The 15,478-nt window shown below is 43.0% G+C and overlaps 1 protein-coding gene across 2 annotated transcripts in view; it reads left to right on the forward strand.

Moving 5' to 3' along the window:
* The window catches only part of CASR (calcium sensing receptor), a 150,381-nt gene that overhangs the window by 28,015 nt on the left and 106,888 nt on the right, over positions 1–15,478 (forward strand). Inside the window, exons 1-2 of one of the 2 annotated variants that reach the window (XM_019516079.1) lie at positions 4,695–4,758; positions 5,407–5,862. In XM_019516079.1, coding sequence (XP_019371624.1) covers positions 5,678–5,862 — 185 coding nt within the window. In that variant the 5' untranslated portion in view covers positions 4,695–4,758; positions 5,407–5,677. Of the gene's footprint in view, positions 1–4,694; positions 4,759–5,406; positions 5,863–15,478 lie in introns of those variants that run through there. The other variant, XM_019516078.1, reaches the window with a different exon arrangement.

Genomic DNA, 15,478 nt, shown 5'->3' on the forward strand with positions numbered 1-15,478 from the left:
CGCACAGAACTGGACACAATACTCCAGCTGTGGCCTGACCAGCGTCGCGTAGAGGGGGAGGATCACCTCCTTGGCTCTACTCGAGATGCACCTGTGGATGCACGACAAGGTCCGGTTAGCCCTGCCAACCATGACCTCGCATTGTCGGCCCATGTTCATCTTGGAGTCAATAATGACTCCAAGATCTCTTTCTGCCTCCGTGCTCTCAAGTAGGGAGTTCCCCATTGTGTAAGTGTGCTGCTGGTTCCTACTGCCCAAGTGCAGCACCCTGCACTTGTCCGTGTTAAAACGCATCCTGTTCCTGTTAGCCCACCCCTGTAACCTATCCAGATCCCTCTGCAATCTCTCCCTCCCTGCTAGCGTGCTCACCTCCCCCCAGATTTTGGTGTCATCAGCGAATTTAAACAGGTTACTTTCCACCCCATCATCCAGATCGCTGATGAAGAAATTGAACAGCGCAGGCCCCAGGACCGAGCCCTGGGGGACTCCGCTACCCACCTCCCCCCAGGTCGAATATGACCCATCCACCACCACCCTCTGAGTGCGACCCCTCAGCCAATCTGCAATCCATCTGACTGTGTAGGCATCGATGCCACAGTCACCTAGTTTTTTAACTAGGATGGGGTGAGAGACGGTGTCAAAGGCCTTGCTGAAGTCCAGAAAGACTACATCCACCGCGACACCTGCATCCATGGCCTTTGTGACCTGATCGTAGAAGGCAATCAGGTTGGTCTGACATGATCTCCCCCTAATAAATCCATGCTGATTGCCCCTGAGCATCATTTCTGATGCCGGCCCATCACAAATGTGTTCCTTGATGATCTTCTCAAAGAGTTTCCCCAGGATTGAGGTAAGACTGACGGGCCTATAGTTGCCCGGGTCCTCCCTCTTCCCCTTCTTGAAGATGGGGACCACATTTGCTACCTTCCAATCATCTGGCACCTGGCCCAAGCACCACGATCGCTCATAGAGCCGTGCCGGGGCCCTGCAATAATCCCTCTGGGTGTTACCTGCCAGCCTGGGAGCAGGTACAGAAGGGAACCTGCTTACTGTCACTGCTGTCCCAAGCCAATTCCAGCTTCCGGCAGGGCCCAGCTCTTCCCACTCTTTGGAGTCAGGGGAAGCAGCAGTGGGCAAGGGACAGAAAGAGGGGAAAGGAAGGGAGGGACATGTTACTGAGCACACAAAAGAAGGGATGGTGGGGACCAAGAAGGGTTAGAAGAGATTCTTATCTGATCGGAGGACTTAAAGTCCCCCATTGCTCCCACTGCAGGGTATACCTACCTGGCGGGATAGGGGATCTAGGAGCAGGGAGTGCAACCACCCCTGCAGCATTAGTGGCTGCTCCCATACTGTCCTTTACAAAATCCTGGATCTTTCCATGGCTGTGTCTGGTAGTGTCCAGTTACAAATAAGTCAGAGAGATACAAGAAACCCTAGAAGAGAAATCAGTAATTGGTTTATACCATAACCCCCCCCCCCCCAAAAAAAACTATTTTTGTTCTAATGTCATTGTGTTTTCTTTATCTATATACTTTCCTAATCCTTTTTTAACTCATTTCAGCTCTTTGTCTGAAGGATAGCTTGTAGCACTAAGTTCCAAAGGCAGCAATTTAAAGTATTCTAAATGTGCTGCCTCTTTTTACTTTTCACAATACAAGAAATTAAATAGGAGATAGCTATTTCTACTATTCCTCATGTTTGTATTTCTATTACATTTTCTCTATACTGCCTCTCTACTAAACTAAACAGCATGAGTCTTTCCAGGCCTCTCATCATTTTTTGCCACTTACTCTGGAACCCCTATTTATATTCTTTTGGAAAAGGGTAACCTAAACTGTTCCCTAGATAAAGGCATGACATTGACTTGTATACGCTCCTATTTTTAGGATTTATAGTTATCCCATGCGTGTTCCTTATGGGACTGCACACTGAATTGGGGGTTTTCACTGAAGATCCTGCTGTTTTATCAATCCAGTACTTTTCTTGGTAAGGCTGTGATCTTTTTCACCAGGATCTTAAGCCTAAACTATTATAAGTCGTACAAATTTCACTAAGATTGGCACAGAAAAATTATTTGGATTAACTGGTATAATTTCCTAAAGCAGACTATAGTGGGGAAAACAATACATCTACCCAGATGCATATATCTGTGAGGGCAAGGAAAACAATTCATGGTCACAGAGTATCTCTCCCTGGTCAAAATTCCTTCTCCTGGATTTATAAATGACTGCCATGGCCAGTGCCAGAAGGATCACCAAGAGGCCTCTGGATTTAGCAAGACTTGGTATCACACAACCAGAAATGAAAAGGTGCCAAGAAAATGTAGCCAAGGACCTAGAAAACAGACTTTGAAGGAGGCAAGAAAAGGGTTGCAGACCAGTCCTCTGAAAATCTAAAGGGTACAATCTCCCTCTTGCCAGAGTAGGGGCAAATAGGAAGAGAATTGGTGATCTGCGCCAATAGTATAACCATTGCTCAGGACTTGAAATAAAGGGATTCTCATCCTGCATCCAAGGCAGGTGACAGAACAAAGCTGGACTATATTGCTCCCCCGGTGATGGTTATTAGCCTCCAGTGGAGGCTAGTAGGGAGCCCTGCCACTCACTGTCTTAAGTGAGAGAGAAACATAGGGTAGGTATTGAGCACAAGTGTATAAAAATGTTCCCTGGATGTGGTTGGAGCTAGCTGGAGGTTCATAGAATAGGTTGTGCTGTAAGGCCATTAAGTGAAAGTCCTTGCCTTCAGTGACCATGTAAATTCTTTGAACATAAACCAGACCCTTATAGAAGCAGCCCAGGGCCATTTTCTATGCAGTTTACTCCATAAGGGAGGTCACAGAAAATAATTTGCATTAATAGAATTTGAAGAATAGAAAATCTTGGTTCCCTCTTCTAAAAGCCCACACAACTTCATGATTCTTTTATTATTATCATAACTCATACATTAAAATAAATGTAAGGGGATTGTGGAAATGTTTAACTTTAGATGAGGAACTGCCAACCTGAAAAAAGTCTAGTCAGGATATTTACTCTGAGGCTTAGGCTGCAAGAGGGAAAGTCTTTGGCACACATTGACATCTGTTTCCCTAAGCACCAATCCATTCAACCGTCTATTGAGAAGAAAGGGAGAAGAGTTTAATGGCAGTGGTGCAGAGCTGGCTGCACACAGATAATCCCAATTAAACTGTTTGACCAAACATGACATGATCAGAACAAAGATTTGCAGAGTTATATGGAACCCAGCAAAGTTTATCTTGGAGCTAAATGCAGATGGCTTTCCTATGAAATATCCATAATCAATCCAGCTGGACACCTTCTCCAGTCAACAGACAGGTAGGCAAGTGACAGATCATCCTTACTGCCAGCAGCAGAAGATCTGGAACCATTTAAAATGAGTCATCAAATATAATTGTCTTTGAGGTGAATCACTTTCTTTAGCATAGACTTCAGTTATAATTTCATTATGACAGAGAAGTGATAGCACATCCTTACTGCACAGAGGCCTTCTTTCTTGGGGAACAGAATGAGCACAATCTGCCTACATGAGAGAGTATATGTGAAGTGGGTTCAAATGCTTCCCCCTGGGCTGGATGCATTAAGGGGAACATAATCAGTGCTATCATGGTGGAGTATCATTGCCTTCTAGTGGCAGTTTTGGTCACTGGGCTCACAACTGAAGGAAAAAGTGAGAAAACAAAAGGCGCAATGTAGACGAGTAACTTGGAAAGTAAGTATATTGAGAACCCCATTTCTCTCCCCTTAACCCAGCAATCCCATGTAGCCTCAATTACAAGTCTAGAGAACAAACACTCTAGTCCTGACTCTCCATCTTCCATTTCTTGGGACAGTTCTAAGAATGTATGTGCTACTTCCAAATGCATGTATCACATAACACGTATAGATTAATAGAATATAAGCCCAGGATGAATGGTGGTCAGTGAGTCTGACCTGCCTAAATGCAGGCCCTAAGGCTTCTTTGAATTAACTTCTATTTGAAGTAGAACACATCTTTTTAGAAAACCTCCCAGTTTTGATTTGAAATTTTCCAGTGATGGAAAACTAGCCATCTCATTTGGTAAGTTGTTGCAAAGGTTAATTACCCTCACTGTTAAAGTATTCACTTGATTCATAGCTGAATATGTAGTTTCAATTACCAGCAGTTGGATCTTGTTATGCCTTTTCCTGCTAGAGAGCCCTCTGTTATCAAATTTCTTTTCCCAATGTAGGTATTTTTATACACTGTAATCAAGTTACCTCTTTACTTGATAGGTCTGTTGATGTGCTACAGAGGAAGCCTGCTGAGTACAGATGAGCTATAATATTTATCTTCCCAATAGGATGCAGCCATTAAAGCAGTCTTGCCAGATTAGCTAAACTGAGAAGGAAATAAACAGTGAATTGCAAAAGCCTCAAAGGTTCCATTTGGAGAAGTATTCTCATTTCAGGTGCTTTACTGAAAGCTTTCTCTATATCATTTTGGGTATGAGAAAAGTGGGGGTGTGAGCTTCTGTCTGCAGAGGGAGAGGAATCTGACTTAAACAAGTAAAAGGGATTTTTTCGAAAGAAGATAGAAACTCTGGGCAAAAGTTTGTCATATTTTTTAGTAGTAGAAATATTTGCTTTGAGCTGCATTGCTGCTTTCTACTGTAAGTGGATGAGTTTCCTCGTCTCACACTGGTTTTGTTATCATCTTTTATCTCCAGTGAGATAGTCTTTCACTCCTGTTGTCCCGAAAACCACCATGTGCTTTTATCAGGTAGGGCTGATTCTAGGTTCTACATGGCCCAGTGTGAAGTTAAGACAGGCAGGACTTTGGGTACTTTTTTTGCAACCCGCATAATTTGGCATCTAACAGGGCCCATGGTTCTTGTTAAGAAATTAGAGATGTTCATGTAGATTTGCTAAGCAGTGTGCCAACTAGAAAGTTTGTGATAGTCTTTCCATGGTGGGTGGATTATGATGGGCCACGCAGCAGAGGAAGTTTTAGAATGCATCTCAAAAGGGGATATGACAAAACAGAACCACTGTTTGGAGGTCTGCAACCTGTGCAGTTTTGCATTTTTGTACTTGTCTAGCTAGGATTGATGCAGAGTTTCCAGTGATGTGCAGATCCCCCTTTTCACATTGCTGCATGCCACATTTTCTTCAGACACTGATGCAACATTTTGGTGTGGAGGGGCAGGCTTGTAACATCTTCAGGAGTGGGACTCTTCTGTAGCCAAACAAGGATAAATCCTTTAATCCTATTGCACAAATACTGGGATGGGTGGTGACAGCTAAAATGGAATAGGCATGAAAATGTGGGGTAATGGGAGGTTCTTAGATAAAGGGCAGCACACACAAGTGCAGTGGATGATTCTTTTTTCTTTTAGTCATGATGACTCTTTGTATCTTTCTCTTTCAGAAATTCTCAATAATGGGCTCCACATAACACTTTGGTTCTAAAGAACCAGTAACTGTTGAATCGTTCATCTGCGATGGAGAAGACAGCCAGAGAAAAACAAGCATCAAGGTTACCATCTTGTCTTTTATCTCCCAGCAGCCATGCACCCCGCATCCACAGTGGGCTGCAGTAGCGAAAGGAAACCTCTGGCAGATGCTTTTCCATCCACTTGTGTCTTTATGTTGTCTTTCTCAATTTTGCATCCTGTAATCCAGTGGTAAAAAGAAGAACAATGACTTTTTATAGCTGCTGCTTGATCGTCTTGGCGTTTTTCTGGAACACCTCTGCCTATGGACCAAACCAACTGGCACAGAGGAAGGGAGACATTATTCTTGGGGGACTGTTTCCCATTCATTTTGGAGTGGCTGCCAAAGATCAGGATTTAAAATCTCGGCCAGAATCAGTGGAGTGTATAAGGTAAGCCAAAAAGAGAGCGCATAAAAGACACAATACAGGAGCTTGTATTGTGATCAAGTAACTTATGTCTTGAGTACTATAGTTATAGCTAAGAAACACAATGTGGTTTTTGTTGTTGTTGTTTTTTACTATGTCTTTAACACAGTTTGCAACATGAAAGCTTTGTAGAGCTAAATTAATACAAGATAAGAGAAATGTATGATATAAATGACAGAAAAAAGGGCATAATGACAATGAATAGTGAATGCCTTCAAACATTTAGCCCAGTGGTTTCAAACCTGAATTTATTATTCTATTCTTTCTCAACCAAAGTTGTTACTTCAGTATGAATTTTGCCTGATAAAAGTTTTCAGCTCAGTGCTTTATTGGCATATATCTAAACTGCTTTTTCCACTACAGAGTATAGCCACTTTTATTATGAAATACGACTGACACAGCGCTGCATACAGATAGCAATTGCAAGTTTGGAAACAAAGACAAAAATGTAATCCAATTGAAACTTCATGTAAACAAAATATAAGCACAGAGTTTAGAATTTGATCATAACCATGTGAGAGATTTCTGTTTTTCAGGGCTTCTACTTTATATCTTATTTGAATAATAGCATATCTAGCACACTGATATCTAGTCCTAGGTTGGAGAATTAATTTAGAACTGACAGAAATGATAAATGACAAATTGCCATTACTTCTGCTGCACTTTGGAATTCTTCCTTCTCCCATCCAAATACTGAGTAGGTCTGATACAGCTACCTTTATAAGGTCAGACAGGATCACAGAACATTGGTGTGAATACAGAGCAGATAAAAACACTATATAATAAAAAATCCTAATGCTTCTGTTGTATCTAGTGCAATCACATAAAATATAAACATGTAATGTGTGTACAAATGAAGTTTTGGAGAGAGAGATATTTTTACACACACACGCTCACACACTATGGCATTATAAAGAAGATATGCTGCAGACAGAGAGACTGTGTGTGGGGATAAAATATGACAAACAGTTGGCCAGAGTTTCTGTCTTTTTTCAAAAAATCCCTTCTACTTGTTGATTCCTCTCCCTCTGCAGACAGAAGCTCATATCCCCATTTTTCTTATACTCAAAATGATATGGAGAAAGCTTTCAGCAAAGCACCTGAAATTAAAATATTTCTCCAAATTGAACTTTTGAGACTTTTGCAGTTCACTGTTGTTATATGTCTCTCTCTGTCTCCAACATATCTTCTTTGTAAAGCCAAAGAGGGTATTGGCTGGCAAGGCTCTTTGAATAGATATGATAGACTTTATTAGATCAACTGAGTAATTGGGGAAAAAAGTTCTCAGCAAGTTTTCCAGCTCAGTCACCCTTCTTCAGGCGTAGGGAATCTCTGCTGTTCCGAGACTCCAAGGAATGAGAGAAGCTAAAAGTGTGGCAGGCTGTCAGTAAGAATGTAAATAGGTAGAAGTTAGAAAGACAAAAGCTAAAGCAGGAAAAGGAGGAGAGAAAAAAAGGCCAAAGGTGAGTAGGGGAGACACTATAGAGGTAGTGATTCAAAGTAAAAAGGAGGCTGTCTGTGAAAAAGGAAATAGCTTGTATCCAGACCATGCCAGAACAAGAAGTGCAAAACCTGCCAACACATCTCCACCACACCCGTAATAACTACACTGCACAACAGAACCATCACCATTCCTGGATCTTCTACCTGCACCTCCAGAAATGTTGTATATCTCATCCAGGGCACCGAATACCCTGATAGAAAATATGTAGGAGAAACCAAACAACAACTGCACACCAGAATGAATGCGCACCAAAAATCTATCAAAGACAAGAATACCCAATTACCTGTGGGGACACATTTCTCACAAAACAATCACTCCCCCTCCGATCTCTCTCTTCTGATCCTCAAAGGGAACTTAAAAAACACCTTTCATAGATGACCCTACAAACTTCATTTCATAAATCTACTGGATACTAAAAATCATGGACTTAATATAGACATTGGATTTATAACACATTACAACCTGCCTGACATCTGATTCACCAGGTACCTGCCACACCTAACCTCTTAGATTTTTCTTTTCCCCCACCTTTTCTTCCCTCCCCTTCCCTACTTTTCTGCCCTTTCTACCTATTTATATTCTCACTGACATCCTGCCACATTTTTACCTTCTCTCATTCCTTGGAGTCTCAGAACAGCAGAGGCTTCCTATGCCTGAAGAAGGGTGATTGCACCCAAAAACTCGGTAAGAACTTTTTTCCAACTACACTGTTGATCTAATAAAATATATCATACCTACTCAAAGAACCTGGCCTACCTATGTCCTTTGACCAACACGGCTACAACCAAAAACCCAGCAGCATAGTGGGTAACAGCACTGATCTTGGTTCTCTGTTCCCTAACTCTCAGATGCAGTACTGCATTTTAAGTGTGAACAGTGGACATCATAAGGACACAACCTCTGTTTAGTCATATAGGGCCTGGTCCCAAAAGTCTTTGGATCCATTTTCCTCAGTAGGCTTTAAGTCTGTACCAGATTAAAGCAAAACTGTTAAGTTTCCTTAGACCATGGTAGACTTCTTTTTGCTAAGCACTTTCTGTTGGATTTGTTTGTGAGAACAGGATTTTTTTTTGTTGGAACTGGGCTGTCTCCTGCCACAGAATGATTATCCCCTGTTTTGCCATGTGGGCTGATCATGAACTATCATAAAACAGATCACAGTATTCATAAATGTATTCACTGCTTTGAGACTATTTGGTGTTCTTAGTCTGAAATGTCAACTGTTTTGACAGGAAGGGCTCAAATATTGAGCTATGGAAAACTAGGTTTTAGTGCTGCTATAGAAGTGAATGCAACCATGACAGCAAACCTCCTTTTCAGTAGCTGGGCCATTTTGGTGCCATGGTGGTTCTTTACATAATTTACACTGATGACCAAATGGAGCTGTTGCATTAGGTGTGATCACAGGTAGCCTCAGACAACCTCCCATTTCCTTAGCCATGTCCCTTGTTCCAGCATCAGAGAAGAATGTGTTCAGGAGTTGCTTTATTGTTTCCTTTATTGTATGGTAGTGAAGCTTTTGGGCTAAGGAAGACTAAGGAGCAACATACTGTTGATTCCAGCTGTCTGTGTCACCAGTTCCACTTTAAGTGGCAGGCCAAGATCTTTGTACCTGAACTCAGCAAGCACTTCCCTCAGGAGTGGTTCCATTTCAGTTGCTCTCTTGGTAGGGACAGGCATTAGGCAGGCACAAGAATGAAATATAAAGTATGATATCCCTTGATAAACACTGTGCTGGTGGTAATCACATGATCACCAAAAGCTTTGGTGACATAGTATGATTGTCAGCAATGGACAAATATAGAACACCCAACCAGACCCTTTTAACAACTCCATGAGGGAGAAAGTTGCATGGCACTTGATCTGCAAGGAATCTGTGTTCCTTGAGGATTTGCCTTCTTTGATTATGAAGAAAGCATTTCTATACCACTGAAGAATCGTCTTGCCTGGGGAAGTTCTTCAGTGCCTGGCTACAGAGGCATTAGGGAAACTTTGAGAGGCAACACACAGATGCTAGGATATCATAAACTGACAATGCTGGATTATGGAGCAAGAGCTTAAATGAGTATCCATCATGGCGGGGAAGGGACAAGATTGTAAAGAGAGCACTTCTTTTTTCCATGCTCTTCAGATGGACTCCAGTGGGTCCCTGCATCTTCCTCTTGCAGGAGCAGAAACATGTTATGACTGCAGCTGGCTGGAAATTAATTAGTTTGTTCCCCCTCCCATGAAGCATGCCAATTTATCAGAATTGAAACTTGCAGGATAGGGTTGGTTTCAGCACAGCGGTTGTTGGGAAGATTTCTTCAGCCTAGAATGGAATTTCCAGTCAAAATGAGAGGGCATATTATCCCCAGACAGGTGATAGCCCATGTGCTTAAAGCACTTATCTGAGATGAAAAAGACTCTGATTCAGGTTTGCTGGATGTGGAGCAACAGGGTGCATGTAAGTCTCCCATATTTCAGGTATGTGCCATAACTGTCATATAGTCAGTCTCTCTTTCTAGTACAATGACTATTTATACAAAGTAGAACAGCTCCCTCAGCACAAATGGAGAGATTCACCTCACAATGACCACAGTTACAGGGAAGAGACTTCATCTTGGAAAGCAGTGACTTTGAAAAGAACTTGGGTTGTTGTGGCTAATTAGTTCCCAGTGTGGTGCTGAGGCTAAAATGACTAATGTAATTCATGGAAGCCTTGATTAGAAGTAAGGAGGTTGTAGTACATCTCTTTGGCACAGATGTTACTATTATACCCTGTTTAGGGCCAGATTCTATTCTACCTATTGGGAATCTAAATGGACTCAGGTGCCTAAGTATGACTCTATTCCACGGAGGGGATCCATGAAAATAATTTAAGGAATGTAATACATGAAAAGACCTTGTGGACTCAGTTGCCCTAATTTAACAATGATATTGTTAGCAGGTGAAATGATCACAGTTTCTCCATGGGAATAAATTAGAAGCTTGGTAACAAAGGGCCCTTCAGTCTAGTAGACAAAAGTATAACAAGATTCAATGACTGGAAGTCAAAACTCACAAATAGCAAATCACTTAATTACTGGGAGACACAGATAAGAGCCTCATGTTCACGAATCAGCTTCAAATCCAGCAAGTCAGCCTGGGCCTTTTACATCGCAGGTGAGTCGCCTCTAGGCACTGCACTACTGGTTGTTCTGGGATGGGTCCCACTCACACATTTTACTTTGCAAAAAGTTCTGAAAGGTCCTGGTTTTGTCTTGGTGCAGAACAATAAAAACTACTGAAATGCCAAAAAATATGAAAGGCTTTTCTATCCAGCACTTTTTTACATGACTGCATAAAACTTGCATCTTTTGTCAAATTTGTCTCACACCACATAGAAAAAATGCACCCCTGTCAATCTTGGGGCAGTCCATCAACTTTACTACCAGAAAGTGATCAAAATGTACATGTCAATGTTTCCTCCCTCTTTTCTATTAGATAGGAGTGTAGCAGCCCCTTTTATCCCTGTTACTTCAAGAATGAGAGAGCAGTTTGTTGCAGGCAGCCAAGGTAGGGTCAGCTGCAGGAAAGTAAACAGCCAAGGGAAGATAAAGACAGGAGCCACAAAGCTGCAAGCAACTGTCTAGGGGTATGCTGCCTTGCAGTAATCTATAGGAGCATAGCTCCATGGAGGTAGCTGTGTAGTAGGGCTGTGAGAAATTTCGCCGGCAGTTTCATTTTGATGCTGTTTCGACTAGTTTTGAGCTCAAAACAGCAAAATCAAAATGAAACAGAGAGCTTCAAAACAGCCTCAAAACAAAATGAGGCAAGTCAAAACATTTTGAAATTTTCGAAATGTTTCAAAGCTCAAGATGGACTTGCCTGCAGGGAAACAGAAACTAAAGTAAGGAGAGGGAGGGGGAAGGAGTGCTCTCATTATTGACTGTGTAGCTGGCCAGTGACTGTCACCCTTCCCTGAGGTCCCTTCAGGAGCATTGGCACCCAGTGCTCTGGGGGAGGGATGGAAAAACTGCATAAAAGGCAGCATTGTGTGAACTGCCCTGCTTCCTGCCTTGGGGTCAGTTATTGAGCTGTATGTTCCAGTTTTGCCTGTCAGCAGTCAGAGGTGCAGGGCCCCAGAACCCAGACTCCCCCTGCACCTGTCTCCTTGACAGCTGGCAGGCTTCATGGCCTCAGCAGCAGCTAGCAGGCCTGCAGCCTTCACCCTGCTGCGCCTTAACACATACATGTGACATAAGTTTTGCTTTCAAGACTTTGAGGTGCAGTTTCCTTGAAACCCCTGCACCTGTCTTCTTGAAACTTGGCAGGCTTCATGCATTTAGAAGGGGCTATGATTCCTGCAAATTTCATCCAAATCAGGCCAGAAATGACCTGATAGGCTGTTTTGAGCTTCCCCAGTATAGCCTGTGGGCAAAATGGTGAAACAGTGTTGAAACAGTAAAACTGTTTCGATGAAATGAAACAGCAGTTTCGAATCTAAACAAAGTTCAAAATGAAACACTGTTCCGTCGAAATGCAAGTCAAAATGGAACAGTGCTGTTTCGCACAGCCCTACTGCGTAGTGCCCTGAAGTACAGCTAAGCAGATGGCACCAAAGGAGAGTGAGCTGATTAGTAGGCTAAGAGGAAACCCATGTGACCAGAAGGGATGGAGCCCAAAGTACTGTAAGCCTGGGTCTGAGCCAGAGATGCAAGACTGACCCTAAACACTGAAGAGAAAAGAGCTCATGGGAATACAGGATGCTGAAGATTTGGATGAATTTGGTTTGGATCAGTTTGTCAGCCATTTGGGCTGTGAGGCATGGGCATGGCTGGATAGGACAGCTGTGAAGGGGTGCCCTGGGGAAGGCGTTATTGAGGTGGTGTGGTTTACCGTAAGTAGTATGGCCTGGGAAAGCACTCTGTATTTTGAACTGTGCGCTGAAGGCTGGCAGTGAGACTGCTGGTCAGGGAGCTAGTGATGGGGAGCCCAAGAGAGACTGGTAGGGAGGTTGTACCAACCTGGAGTCTGGTAAACTAAGGTAGAGCTGACAAGAAACCCCATAGACTATACTGAGAAGGCAAGTAAGGCTGTGGCTTGAGTAGAGAGGGCAAGAAAGCCTAGATAGAGTAATGCCTTGCTAAAGACAGGAATCAAGTCAGACCATGGAGGCCTTAAGTGATGATGAGCAGGGCAGAGTGAAGCAATCTGGTGAAAACTCGTATTCTGAGGTCACCCTTCCAAATTCATAATCACTTACAATCAAGGCAAGGCGGGCAAGGTAGCAGAGTGGTACCCTGAGAAGCCAGAGCATGAAGGACAGATTCAGTTTGGTGCCATAGCTGCTGTTTGGAGGTGGAGCCTGTTACAAGGAGTAACCGGAAGTCAGTGTATTCCACGACTAGGGGCTGCTCCCCCTCCCCCCGATTTCATGGTCTGAGTGTGGTGTCAGGTGCCATTTTCACAGCAGAGAGCAGTGCCCCCCTCATGCCTCTGATTGGCCAAGGGCCCCAGAAGTCCCTCTCTCCCTCCCCAAAGATTGACAGATAACCCTAAACCATGGCTTGTTAACAGCAATTAATGGCTTTCCCAGGCTTGATCAAAGGATGAAGTCCATGAAAGCCATTAATTGCCATGTTATTAAGCAGTCTAAGATGTGGTTAATGCCATTCATGAGTTTGATCAAGCCCGTGGAAGCCATTAATCATGTCCTAGACTACTTGCTAGGCCTCTGTGCTTTTTTAGGCAGACCAGGCATTTTTGAAGAGACCAGCACAGTGACAGAACCCCAAGTGGGAGAAACCTGTAAGGCCTATCCAGCCTGTCACTTGGGCTGCCTGTACATGAGCATGGAGGTTGCTGTGACACACAGTAACTACAGTGCATTGGAGCAGACTCAATTAATAGAGCCTGCTGGAGCGTGATAATTACTGCGCTCAAGCCAGCCTCTGCCTCAGCATCCCCGCACTTCAAAATGGTGGCAAGGGTACTTTAACTAAAGCTCACGTGAGCTCTAGGTAAAGCGCCCCTGCCGCCATTGAGATGCTACAGGCACTTTAATTAGAGCTGCTCTCTGAACCACTTTAATTAAGGTGCCCCCTCCCCACCCCCTTCACTCGAGAGCACATGTAAAAACACCCTTGTATTCCAGAGACAGATTTTCCTTAGGGTCTGTTCTAGAGTCTGGCATTAAATGTCCTCAGCAATGTATCTTCCCCTTCCATGTGGTGATTATTCAATTTGAACTATAATGTTGGGATATTTTTTCCTGATATTCAGCCATCCTTGTAGTCCTAGTTTTATCTTCTTAGAACTTATAAAACAATTCCTGTTACATGCCCTGGTGTTTATGCCCTTCAGATAGTTGTACAGTAGTCTCTTCTCAATCTTTCTCTTGCTGTCCAGTGCCTCTGCATGTGCATCAGCACAAAATTAACTTGTGCCGTATAATACACTTGGAAAAATTTCACACACAGAATTTGAGCTGAAAAGAAAACAGTACTTTCAGAATTTCCTCATTTCTCTCCTGGGGATGGGTTACAAACTAAATATTTCTTTTGACTTTAAGCATAGCATTGAGTGCTAGAGCCTAAAAGAGAAACTTGCTTATGAATTTGTCACAGAAAATATAACTTGGGCATATTTCAGGCCACAATAAAATTGCATATTTATAGCCTTGATTTCAGAAGCCTGTTATACAGAGTTCATTGTTTAAGTAGTGCAAGAGCATGATATACAATTCATCTCTTGTGTAGCTAGTATTATACACCAGATATATAAGCAGGTTGCTTAGCCTGCCAGCTCCTAGAGGCAAGTTCGCTCCCTGAGAAGCTCCTCAGTCAGTGCTCCTAAGCAAAGTACAGTCTCAGATAAACAAAACTAGACACAACAAGACAGAGCCCCTTTTGCTTTGGTCGCAGCACAGTAACCTGGCTACTCCTTGCAGCATGCTGTTCCACACACAGCTTGCTTCCTCTTCTTTGCTTACTCTCCTGGGAGCTTTTATATCTCCTGCTGAGACACCTCCTATTTATTCAAATGATCTGTAGCTGGGCTTTTTCATCAGAGCTAACTTCCTTCTTAAAAGGGTAGACATCCCTATTACAGGTTAGTTTTGCAACAGCTCCTAAATTGTTCACTTTGGGCCTTGTTGCATGTTAATTTTGAGCAGTTTCTGGAGCTCTTAACCCCTGGATTGCCCACATTTAACACCTGTAAATGGTTCAAAGCATTCATTAAGCAGCTTAAAGTTATACCACTCCAGGGCAGGAAATCTCTTGATACACATAACCCAGCTCCTGTTCCACTAAGGTGTGGCCACTCCCCAAAGAAGTGCCACTCAAGATGGTGTGGCTGCAAGCTAGCACTAAACCGACCAACATTTGTGCAGCTCACAAAGTATTGTGTAACAAGGCCCTGTCAAATATCCACTGTATATGTTTATACAAGAACAGTAAAAAGGCTTAAAGCATCAAAGGGTGAATCAGCCCCCACTAGCTGTATTCATACCCTAATATCTCTTTTTTAGATTTTTGTATTATTAATTACTATAACACACATGATCTTTGCAAAGACCATGAATGTTCACTGCATTTTGTATAACACTGCCATACTGGCAACATAATGCCATTATAGCATCACAATGCAGCACATCATGATCACATTGTTCTATACATTCCTGTACTCTGGTTCTAAAACATAATGAAGGATTTTCATTGTGATACCAAGCGCCTCATAACGACACAGCATCTCTGTATTACATCTCTGTATTGTATCTTTGTGTCAAAAAGTCCACAGTCAGTATTTCAAAGTATTCTAACATCCTCTGTGCCAATTCTTGGATGCAGGGGTCCCCTATTATAAAGAGGACAATCTTGGTTTTGCTTCTAAAGATTCATAGATTCATAGATTAAGGGTCGGAAGGGACCTAGTAGATCTTCTAGCCCGACCCCCCGCCAGGGCGGGAGAACAACAAAAAAACCCCAAAAAGAGAAACGGGACTCAAATGAGTCCAGCCAGGTAGGCATCCAGCCTCTTCTTAAAGACCCCCAGGGTAGGGGCCAGCACCACTTCCCTTGGAAGTTGGTTCCAGCTCCTAGCCGCCCTAAC

Source organism: Gavialis gangeticus, unplaced genomic scaffold (genome assembly GCF_001723915.1).
Source record: "Gavialis gangeticus isolate Ggan-Ray unplaced genomic scaffold, GavGan_comp1, whole genome shotgun sequence".
NCBI lineage: Eukaryota > Metazoa > Chordata > Crocodylia > Gavialidae > Gavialis > Gavialis gangeticus.